General features: G+C 44.7%; 1 protein-coding gene across 3 annotated transcripts in view; it reads right to left on the reverse strand.

Annotated features, from left to right (window-relative positions):
- Positions 1-1,147: 1,147 nt before the first annotated feature.
- The window catches only part of LOC144935043 (poly [ADP-ribose] polymerase tankyrase-2-like), a 37,386-nt gene continuing 26,489 nt past the window's right edge, over positions 1,148-12,044 (reverse strand). For all 3 annotated transcript variants that reach the window (XM_078861356.1, XM_078861355.1, XM_078861354.1), the window contains 7 exons: positions 10,721-10,841; positions 9,675-9,790; positions 8,935-9,009; positions 8,006-8,111; positions 7,221-7,407; positions 5,202-5,358; positions 1,148-3,274 (listed from right to left, as the gene is read on the reverse strand). In XM_078861356.1, the coding sequence (XP_078717482.1) occupies positions 3,188-3,274; positions 5,202-5,358; positions 7,221-7,407; positions 8,006-8,111; positions 8,935-9,009; positions 9,675-9,790; positions 10,721-10,841 (849 nt within the window). In that variant the 3' untranslated portion in view covers positions 1,148-3,187. The remainder of the gene's footprint in view (positions 3,275-5,201; positions 5,359-7,220; positions 7,408-8,005; positions 8,112-8,934; positions 9,010-9,674; positions 9,791-10,720; positions 10,842-12,044) is intronic.

The raw sequence follows: 12,044 nt of genomic DNA on the forward strand, positions 1-12,044 counted from the left end.
GTGAATCCAGACCGTTTATAATCGGGGAAAAAATATTTTTTCGTAAACGCTTCGGGTGCCTTATTGGCACTGGTACTATCCAAATGATGAGCCACTCTTTGTTGAACTATCCTGTGGCCAGGTCGCTTTTTAAATCCTTTATATTAAGTTCACTTGCTTGCGCGCTTACGACCGTGCAAATCTTTCGGTCGTTTTTTAACCCACTTCCCGTGATCCAATCGAGCTGACATTTTCCACAGACTCATTGTGCGTGACAATTAATTTTCGTGAAAATTTTTTTCCAAAATTTTACACTTTTTAGGAATTTTTTTTTTATATTTAATTACCAATTGCTTAATGGTGGCAGGCAATCATCTAACCCATAGGTGGCAGCCATCTCAAGCCAGAGGACGAGAGGACTCTAGCCGCCACGCATATAAAGGATTTATAGTGAAAAACTTTGTTTTTACGGGTTAATTTTTTATAAAGCGAATACCTCAGTGGGCGCTGTCTGGTTTAGTTGTATTTGTGTTTGGGTGATTTTTGTCGATTTAAAGCTTTCGTGACTGCGGGGATTCATATTCTTGGTTCTTTCGGTAAAGTCACGTAGACGGGAAATAATACAAATAAAACCGCCACTTTTTTCAAATTTTCTTGCTGTGGTTTTCACACCTGATGATGATTGCTTGTGTTGTAATCGAAACGTCGTGAGAATTGATTATTTTTATTTCATTATTTCCCTTCTACGCGACTTTACCGAAATAACCAATAATTTGGGCGATTTGTTTACCTATCTTGTACTTTACACTCCATCGTGTTTTCGTAGCGGTGTAACGTTCTTCCCCGCCCCTACTGGACATGTGAATAAAAGCGTTATCGCTCATTGGATTCCTCCAGTACAAATATTTTTTATTCTCATGGTACATTTAGTCATGGTTATATTTTGAAACCAAATTTTAATCTAAGGTACCCACATTTTATTTTTGTATTTGATCCCAGATCTCACTTCTAACAGATACTGTGTCTCAATGGACTCTCAACTGGCTGTAAAATAAATACAGTGACATTAATGTACTTAACTCTTGTGGTTTGGATCATGTTTTAAGAATGTGACTTAACCTTCCAACTATTAGTAAAAAAACAAATGCACATTCCAGGCAAACGTCCCTCAAACTCAACAATGTACAAGTTTTTATTTCATTTCACAGCAGACAATCTAAAATATGTGAAATATGATACAGAAGATGGGAGTATGCTAGATACAAACCGGACAAAAGCAAACTTAAAATTAAAATAAAATAAAACAGCACATGCAGAACGCCGAGACATCACAGCACGAGACAAAGCGGTGGCTTAACAACATAGCTATATATATAATGACAATGATACAATAATTATAATATTGCGTCCGTTCCCGAAACCCACTCTGCCGTGTCCTTGTTCGTAAAGACTGAAATAAACGTGTTCAACATTACAAGTTGCCTTTCCAAGGCGGTCTAACTTCAGTTCTTTATGTTATTGCAAAGATCAATTGTTCATAAATATTGACCGTCCTGCCAGACACCACCATCACCGCCGCCGCCACCACTGCATTACGCATCGAAAGGGACAAGACGTCGGAAGCGGTGGATATCGGGGGGCAATGTTTGGACCACGCACGGAATTTCTGTAAACATGGAGAGATTATTTAGAGGAGTGAGCAAGCGAGCGCTGGGTGGGTTAAACCCCGAAAGGTCGTTCATTCACCAAAACGTACGGTACCATGACGTGGCTCCTGTCAACCAACATAAATTGGATTTAAAAGGAGCGCTTTTGAAAATAGCTCAACATTTTAAAGCAAAAGTTATAATGAACTATGAACAGCCGAAACATGCCGTTTGTTATGGAACTCTTAAATATAGAATTATTGCCTTAAATTTTCAGTTACGTTATTTATAAAGGTGAGTTTTTACGTGCACAGGAACTAAACAGGCCATGATATAAACCCATAACAGTATTGCAACAGTTTCCAGGACCTCGTCAAAGCCACAAATCAAAACCTTTTACTGTAAGAAAAATGAACGACGTGTGGACAATGTTTACGATTCTCAAGAACTGGTAAATACAACACAGCCTTCTCCCACAACCCCAGGCTCGAGTAGAATTGTTATTCCAAGAACCCAACAGCTTTAAGCAAATCTTTAAATTTGTTTAAGCTGGCATCAGCAGTGGGCAATCAATCGTATAAGTTTGCATTCACTTAAATTTCCTTCCATTTGGCGATGGAGAATACCAGATTCTGAACAACTCTTTGCTCAGTTTGACATGTAGGCTTTCGCAACCAATATTATTCATAATAGTTTTTTTTGGGTCAGATCGCGTAAGTACGTGTTGTTAACCCACCACCACCCGAAACAGCCAACCAGTAAGCTGTGTCACGTAAACAACACTTGCTAATTAGTTACTAGTTCAGCCCACCGGTGTATTGGAGAGTAGATCCACATTTACAATTTGAGGACGACATTTCTTCTAGCAAAATCCCCCGATGACGCTGAATGTAATTGCCAGCGAAACGTCGTACTCAAATTGTAAATGTAGCGGTTTTACTCTCCAACACACCGGTGTGGGCTGAACTAGTAACTAATTGGCACATTGTTTACGTGAAAAACCTTACTGGTTGGCAGTGTCGGATGGTGGCAGATTAACGACATATTTATACCTACGCGATCTATCCCGAAAAAAAAACCCCTCATTATGAACTCTTTGCTCCCGGCAATTAAAAAGCCCCACGACGGAGACACAAACACCACAACGGGTCAAAAAGGTGCACACACCCCCACTACCGCACCAGGACCTTTTTTTAAAGTGGCAGCCGCGACGCGCCCCTCGAGCGGATGAAGCCATTACCCCCAACGAAAAAGAAACTGCCCGCAGTATCTGCTGACCAGTTCAACTTGACTAGTCGATGGCACAACGACGCAGCACGCTGAATCAAAAAGGGGGATCTCGACAGTGCAACTTTGCAGACCTTGGGTCAAAGCTTTCGGGACGATATCTTGCTGGGCGCTCTCATGGGCTTCATTAAATCGGTGGCAATGTCACCGTTCACTCATTCTTACTACCGTATATCCAAAAGTCCAAAAAACAACAATGCCTTCTCAGTTACAGCAATAATAAGAATAATAATGTCCAAGTTCTTATTTACAAGCAAGTCGTGCGCGCTGTTTCACTAAGACTTCTGCCCAGCGGCTGAGGTCAAGTCTGGCGTGCATTCCGGCTTCAGGATCTGATAGGTGATCAGGTATTCCGGGTACGCCTGAGGACAGTAAACACACGGCGGCAGCAGCAGTACACAGTGTTAACAATGCCGCTGATAAAGCGTATCAAGCTTAACACGTCGGCTTTTGCGGCCAATATTATCCACAAGAGGTTTTTGGGTTAGATCACGTAAATATTGTAGGTTTACTCTCCAACAAACCAGTGTGCTGAACGAGTAACGAAGTGGTATCTTTTGTTTACGTGACAAACCTTACTAATTGGCTGTCAGCTCGTGGCGGTTTCAACGAAACATTTAGATTTACGCGATCTAACCCAAAAACCTCTATTATGGATAAGGCGTATCAAGTCCACACTAATAATCACACAGCAGTGCTAAAGCAGTTAATTTGGAAAATGTACACCTAAAACAATTTGCCCTTAATTTTCAACACTGGAGAAGTGGTTCACGCAATGAGCTATATAAAAGCAGCGATCCAAATGTTATTCTTGTAACACCAACCGGAAAAAGTACAGTTAAACAAAGCCCATAACCGACACGGCATCCAACATGAGTAGCACTTTAAAATTATGTATTCTTTGGGTATTTCGCTAAAGCCATGTAGATAGAAAAAATAATAACAATATCACGATGTTTCGATCGCAACACATGCAATCGTCATCAGGCTTGTGAGAGATTACCATGTCAATGTCAGAAATGTGCTTGTAAATGTAAGCTCGGAGAGAACTCGGAAAGAGCCCTCGCCACATGGAGGTGGAAAATGATGGCAAGCCGCCATTTACTAACACAGCTAACGATGGCTGTGTTAGTTAATGTCCTCAGAAAGTCGCCCAGCAAGGCTTGATAGTTCAAGGGTTAAAAAGCTCGTGTTTAGAGATATGGCGGCGAGTGCGCCATCTTCATATAATAACGTCCTTCCAATGATTGCTCAGTTTGTACCCATCTTCTCGGTTGAAATTGTGTCTGTTAATATATCTGGATGGCTTTATGAAACGAATCTTTGCTGATAGCCAGTGGGTTTGCAGAGTACCTTTATCTTGGCAAAACCAATTTTCGTGTGCCCACCGCGTTACAATAATGATCAGCCACGGCTGAGGTATTGGTCCTACCGTGTTTCAGATCTGCCTTACATTGATATGCTAATCTCTCACAATACAATGGCCACCCCCACAGCTTCATTTCTGAGTTACATTCACTAACACAGCCACCGTTAGCTGTGCTAGCAAATGGCGGCTTGCCATCCTTTTCCACCTCCATGTGGCGATGGCTCTTTCCTAGCTCTCTCCAAGCTTACATTTACAAGCATCTCTAAACCTTTGTAAACAGCTGTTTGATTGGGGTAGAGACCTATCCCACATTAACATTAGCTTCCCTGCCCATCTCTAACCTTCATAAACAGCCTGCCTCAGCAGCTTTCCCCCTCTTTTTTCACCTATGACGATTGCTTGTGTTGGAATCGAAACGTCGTGATATTGTTATTTTTAAAATTATTTTTTCTATCTACGTGGCTTTACCGAAAGACCCAAAAAATATGAATTCCTGCAGTTACGAAAGCTTAAAGTCAAGATTGAAAATTATGGTGATGCATGCCATTAAAGCACTTTAGTGACTACTCTTACACATTTTAACGCATCAATGTGGTACACGTCTCTGCCAACTGACCGGTCTCAGAATGACGACGACGGCACAGCACACCTGATCGCGTCATGTTTGTTCAAGTTGCATTACCACTTAAAACTCATGCTGGACAGCCCAGGGCAAGGCATCCTCAGTGCAGATGTACAAGGGCCCTTGTGTGTTTTTTTTTATTGTTGCATCTTTCTATTAATCGATTTTGGTGCAACAACCTGCGGTGGATTCACAGGAGGGGGGCTGCCGATTATTCCGCCACGAGTTGCTGGGGCTGTGATGGTGGCTCAGTCGCCGACGCGTTAGAATGAAGCAGGAAGAGGTGGAGATGGCTCACCTGCTCGCCGCGGTAGATGACGTACTCAGCGAAGGCCAGGCCGTTTACACTCGGCCGTCCAATCACGGAATGGTGTCCTGGCGGCGAGTGCGCCATCTTCATAGCGCTGAACTGCAGGAAGGATTTGCCGAGCGTCACGCGGCAGAACAGCATTTGCCTGCGGGGGGGGGGGGAGCAGAGAAGAGGGGTGAACAATTACATAGCAAACAACAGCGAGGCCGAGGTTTGGAGCAGGAAACGAACCAATGGCACGTGTTGACATACAGCTCTTTATATTCACATAAGAGCCCTTCGTCAATCAACCTGACTTTCATGGTGAAGACGGGAAGCATAGACGTGGGAGAGGCCAAGAACATGAATATATGTTTCTCCACTGCCCTCTACTGCCCATCATGTAGTTGCACCTCAAGTCCTTGGCAGGGCCATGTATACACAATTATCAACACTTTGGCGTAGTCTAGATTTATAAAATGATGCTAATGTCGGGAGCTAACGTCAACAATCGAGATAAGAGATGGTGTTCGTGTGAGGGCTGTCCAAGGTTTGACAGTTCAAGGGTTAAAAAACTCGTGTTTAGAGATATGGCTAGTTCTACAGTAATGGCTGCTATTAGAGGTTACGGCAAGGACTTAACTTCAAGACAGGGCTTCCCAACCAAGTCCCTCGGGGTCAGGGACTCTCTGTTTGGGACCCATATTTAACAAAATAAATCTTTGCAGCACATCATATTTTGCCACAATACTGCTCTACTCAACAACAATTCACTGAAAATGTACAGCTTTTTGTCAATCCACTGATGGTCTCCCTGCACCTTTCGTTGATGTATGTTGAACTTCTTTTGCACCGTACGTAGCCAACCGTGTCGTTTGTCCATACTTCACCACTGATGTTAAGCCGTGGCTGTGAATGTTAACTCGGGTTGTCGGTTTGAGAGTGCAGTGCGCTAACCACTGCACCACTGCTCCATGCCATTACACCCTTCACCGTTCTGATTCACTTTTTATTCCTATTACGTTCCGATGATGTACGCAACGGGAATAAAAACTAAAATAACTTTATCGATACCGAGGCTCGCACAAGACCATGCGGGAGGGCGTGGCACAGTTTGGCACCAGCTATCGTAGAGTCCGGTCGTGTCTTGACAGTAATTTGCAGCGAGTACAAGGTCTTTAAAAACAACGGGGCTACGACTCTAAATAAAATTAACGCTGAACCACTTGCGCGTTCCAAGACTCGGTGGTGAACAGGACACCCACCCTGCAACTCGCAGATGTCTCGGAACAGGAAAGGGTTAAAATGATCAAGGCAGCAGTGGCAGCTCTCCTCCAACAAAGGTGGAACCCATACTTACCATCGTGAAATCTACGCTCATCCGGTATGAACCTGAGGCTGTGTGTGAAATCCACTCGGCTTAGGACAGCACAATGGAGATTCTCATCTGCAGCCTCGGTGGACTGTCTCTACCAACTGAGGTCTGTCCGGTCATCCATGACAATTGGTGATTTTAAGATCAGACTAAAAACATTTATTTTCTCTTCTGCTCTCTGCATTTAGTTTATTTTATTTCACAGTATATTTAGTAACTTAAACTAAACAATTTGTTTTATGTTAATGGACAAGGCCTACTGAGCTAAATAGCTCTTGTTCAAAAGTGACCAGACCACAAATGACAGCTCAACGAAATGGCTCATCATGCAAACATTTATAGAAGCCAAATACTCCAAATGCACTGATTCTAAATGAGGGAAAATCCAGACGACCCCGCGAAAAATCCACGCAGACTAAATATACAGGCGCCAGGGATCGGGATCGAACCTACGGCCTCCTGCATACCAGGCGAGGTAGTTAACATCTCACCACCGTGGTATTCATGCCATTCGTGCTTCTGTCTCAGTTTTGAATATCGGGGGGGGGGGGGCGGCGGAGGTGGCATTATGAATCTTGAATCGATTGACCGACCGATTTTACCAACATGTGTGGATTTTTTTCTGGTTTCGTTCCATAGTCGATCCCCATTACCTTTGGCAGATGTAGCAGGAGCGATCCTTGTGCACGGGGCAGCCCGTGCCTCCGCCGATCCCATACACGTATTGGTTGCTCTTTGATGAGTTCTCCGCAAAGTAGATTCCGGCGCCAAACATACCGCCGATGTAGGCGTGCCTCTCGTCAAAACCCTTGTTGATGATGGCGTTGATGAAGGGGGAGCCTATGGCAAGCGCACGCAGTGGAGAAAAGAGAGTTTGGGGAACAAGGGGATGGCAAAGTGGAATCAAATGTCCCCCAATGCTCTGAGCAGTGCTCAATTGTCACAATTAGTTAAAGGCGATTGACAACGCATTAAGACTTCAAAGTCCCTTTGCTTTCCGGGGTCCGTACCCGGTGATATAAATTTGGCATTCATTGTGATGAGGATCTGTCTAAACCAGCCAAATGTTTTTGACTTCCTACTCCTTACACCTACTCGAGAGCAATGATGTTGATATTACATTGACTATTATTTAAAATAAAATCATCTATTTTAAATTCAAGGTTTAATATTAATAACGACCAAGTTGGGCAGAGCAGATAAACGGATGACCTTCTCTTTATTATCATTAAGACCCTGCTCCTACTGATGCAGGAACATAGGGGGCACAGCTGCCGTGCCAAATTCTAGACAGCGAGAGGTTCAAGACAAATAAAGCCGCTTTTTCCGGTATCCCTTACTTGGCCTCTTGTATTTTTTATACAATTATTTTTAACCCGACTGGAAATTGGTGTACGAAGAGGGACTACATGACTGGGGGGGCATCGCGACGTCTGACCGTGGAACAGCATGCGCTCGTTGTGGTGGTTGTGGTTCTCCTCGGTCACTTCCTTCCGGCGGTGCGTGTAGCGCTCCCACAGCTTCTTGTTGCGCACCTTCTGGATCTGAGCACGTGGAATGGGGACAAAGCAGTGGGGTCACCAAGAGAACACATTAGGGACCATTCAACATTCAGTACCCACGGGGTCAAGAAGCCATCATGGCTAATGCCACCGCCGCTGACGCCACCCCATATGCCATTTCATTTCTTCCGGTAGATCCTGCAAATTATTCAAAGTCAACCCCCAACCTGGAAGGTCTGCCTTTACAGACCATCTCCATGGTCATGATAATGACCACCATCTGGCTTCAGGAGTTTTCCTCGATCACTGACCTCTGCGTGCCACTGCAATGCTGCCTCAGTAACCTGCGCTCCTCCACCCTGCACACATGTGTCCCACCCGTGTGTCCCACCCGTCAACAACCACAGACTTCCTCAACCACCCCTTCCCCCAGACTACTTGGATTTTATTCCGAACTTTGAAGTTTGCTGTTTACTGTTCTAACTTTTTTTTATTCTATTAAGGCTAAATAAGTTTATAGTAATTCCCTTTGTCAACATAACTATTGTCCCAAGTGTACAACCAATACTCTAAGGAGCAGGGAAGCAAAGAAGAATTATGTATGCTTTACTAAAAATATATAGTGTATATTTTTTAAACCATTCTGCTGAGAATCAACTTTTCAAATAATTATATGAGGTGAAGGAAATATTGGAAGAGAATACCCTCTTGTACACTCTAAAAAAAATCTTAAGTAGCTAAATTATGCCTTAGATCTTTAATTAATGATGCCCTAGATCTTTTGTTTATTTTTCCCCATTAAGTATTAATGTGGGGACTTCTGCTGCTGCTGCTGCCACTGCTGCTGCCGTGTCTGCCTCCGCACCTTAATGACGTTGTATCTGTTGAAGACTCCGCCAGCCTGTCCGCCATCCTTGTGCTCCCGGATGGTGCTTTGCATCTGAATTACCCAAGAGAGGATTAAAGAACACAGCTCTTGTCACCCACCACACGTATCATCCCCTATGCAAATAACATTTACAGCGATGATAGCATTATTAACGGTGACATTACCAGTGATCGCATTGTCAATAGTTGTATCAGTTGCTGCAGCACTATCTATCTGGTGTAGTGCTACCAGCAGCACACATTATAATGAGTGATAATTATCAGTGGCTGTACTTCCGTTAACAGCTGCACTATTAGCATTACCATTCTCCGTAGCTGCAATGTTACCACCCGCATGACTACATGTGAAGCCCTTGCATTATCCAGTGCTGGATGAAGGCCTGCCCATGCCTCAAGTCGTAGTGGGCATTATTTGACCACGCCGGTCAGAGCAGGTTAGGTTAAGGTGGTTAGCACAGAAGTAGAGTACAATAGATTTTGCTGCGCTGCCCTCTGCTGCCCACAGAGTAATCCCGTAACCTTATGACAAACGTTTTGTGGATGGGGGTCACCCATCCAATCACTATCCAAGCTCAACTTTGCTTATTTTCCGAGATTGGAAATCGGGCACATTCTGGGCGATTTTGTAACTGATGACTGCATTTCCACTATCCGTGGCTGCAAACAGCGGGATCGTCTGCAGCTGTTTTGCACACAGCAGTGCCGGAGTCACCTCACCTCATCCTCCACACTCTGGTACTCCTTATCGTCGGGCGGCAGGTCGATGAGCAGCGTGCCCTGTGCCGTCGTGTGATAAGACAGATAGGGGTTCGCTCCAGGGTACGCCAACCCACCTGCAAAACGCACAGCGCACAAATCCCCCGGTTAACCCGAGAGAATTGCAGGGCAATGTGCCGTTAGCGAGCGCCTGTTCAAACCGGCAAGGTGCACAAGAGGGCGGCGTATGGCTGAAACCATGCCTGGCTGCCTTTGTCTCCCCAGTGCTGATGTTCACACACCGCACAAGTTACTCATTTATGGCTGAATTGACACCACTATTAGAACACAATTTTAATTTATATTGTGTCAAGATGCAACCGCATCTCAAGCCACAGCTTTCGTTAAGTTGCTATTCACTATACCATACGCAAAATCGGACAAAAATAGAAAAATGTTATCTGAGAGAGGTAGCAAGTCATTGACAGGAAATCAATCCCCAGTTACCAGAATCTTAGCAGTGTGAAAGCCACTGCTTACCCAGAAATGTGCGCACACACACACGAAATATCAAGCAAGCTACGACGGTTAGGACTACCACACAGTGAATCTGGCACTGCATTAATGCGGCAGGCTTATGGATATGCATGATTGACTGGGGAAAGGGGGGGAAGAGGGGGGTGGGGAAAAAAGGGGGGTGAGAGCAGCCAAGGTTTCGTCCTTTGAGTGTTTTTCAGGATTAGTCAAAATCACTCGCGGTCTTGAAAACTATTCACGCGGTGGCACCGCAGAGATGGGGTCTGCCAAGGCCAGGGATGCACACGGAAACACCAAGGAACCCACGGGCATACTGCACAATCAATTCTGTGACTGAGGAGAGGCATTTTATCGATACCATTCGTTGAAGACGCCCCAGAAATCTTATTTAGAAGGTCTTATCATTTGTAAATCTCACTCTGCACTTAGCAGAGCAGCTAAGGGCGTGCTTTTCTGTAATTGCAAAGGAGCTGCGTCAGTTTGGCACGGCTTCCTGGTACACGTGCACGCGCGGCATAACGAGAAGTCACCTTGCTGCGCTCCAAGGAGCCTCTCGACGCCCTTGATGAGCTTGTGGCGGTGTCCGTAGGCGTTGATGCCGATCTCCTTGAGCTCCTCGTGGCCCATGTCCGCGAGGACGTCCAGGGTGATCTAAACACGCCGCGCGCGCACAATACACGCGCCGGCGTTCAGGCGAGCTTTTGTTTGCATTGGCAGATGGCGCATGGAAGGAATAAAACGTTAATGAGAAATCATGCATACGCATGGTCTTGGGAAGTACTTAATTAGCAGTACGGAAGCAGACGGGGAACTTGCAAACTGTATTTTTTGTTCTGGTTTGTGTCCATGGGTTATAGGAAACACTTTACTCAATTTGGTAGCTTTTCAGCAAGGCAAGTTCCCAAAAGCACACACTATTCTATACTATTGGTTGGCTCATTAAATCATGTTAATTCGTTATATTGTTTGCCCCATTACAGAAAGGCAGAGCTAATGAATAAACACTTTCCACCTTAGTTGGAAAGCATAAAACAACACGTAATTCGCTGTAAATGAACAACTGCCAGCCTTGACGTACGAGTCGGTACCATGAGTCACCAACAAATAAAATGGAAGAAATGAAAAGCACGAAAGGAAGCGTGGAGAGATAGGTGCTCAGAATTGCACTGACAGTAAGAGGAGCAACTAGAATCAAGCAACAAACACAAATCATTCGAGTGACTGTCAAAACATGTAGGGAGGGGGGGGTGTTGGGGAGGACATATTGCCGGAAGGGATAATGGCTGATGGATGAAGCTGCTGATGGAACGGCAGCCAAAGGTGAGAACGTGCCAAGGAAGATGACCCCCTGTGGACATGCGAGTAATGAGATCGGATATTGGCGCAGGAGTGAGATGGATTATGGTATTGTAGGACCATGAGGGAAGGTGACAGTGTAATGATGATGCCTTCAGTTATCAGCTGAAATTATTATTTTAAAATCATTATGCTGTTTAACCTGGAAAGCCTCACTATGTCTCAAGAGTTGTTTTTATCAGGGTCCTGCCAACGTTTTGCAGTAGGAGGTGATGTTGTTGCTAGTGTGTATTCCCAATTGAGAAATTTTCATGGAATTGTTCAACACGAGTTTGTTTGGCCAATACATTGTATGTTTTTTTAGAGCTATGGGAGGAATCCGGAGAAACCTACGCAGAACAGGGGGATAACATACAAACTCAACACAGAGGCGAGTCGGGAATTGAAGCAAGGCTGTTTCTTGCTGCGAGGCATGTGTGTTACACCACTGTGTTGCCACCCTGCTGCCCTGAAACATCCTAGATGATGATGAAATATGACACTACTCGTTTGTGTGGA

The sequence above is a fragment of the Lampetra fluviatilis genome, chromosome 12, assembly GCF_964198595.1.
Source record: "Lampetra fluviatilis chromosome 12, kcLamFluv1.1, whole genome shotgun sequence".
NCBI lineage: Eukaryota > Metazoa > Chordata > Hyperoartia > Petromyzontiformes > Petromyzontidae > Lampetra > Lampetra fluviatilis.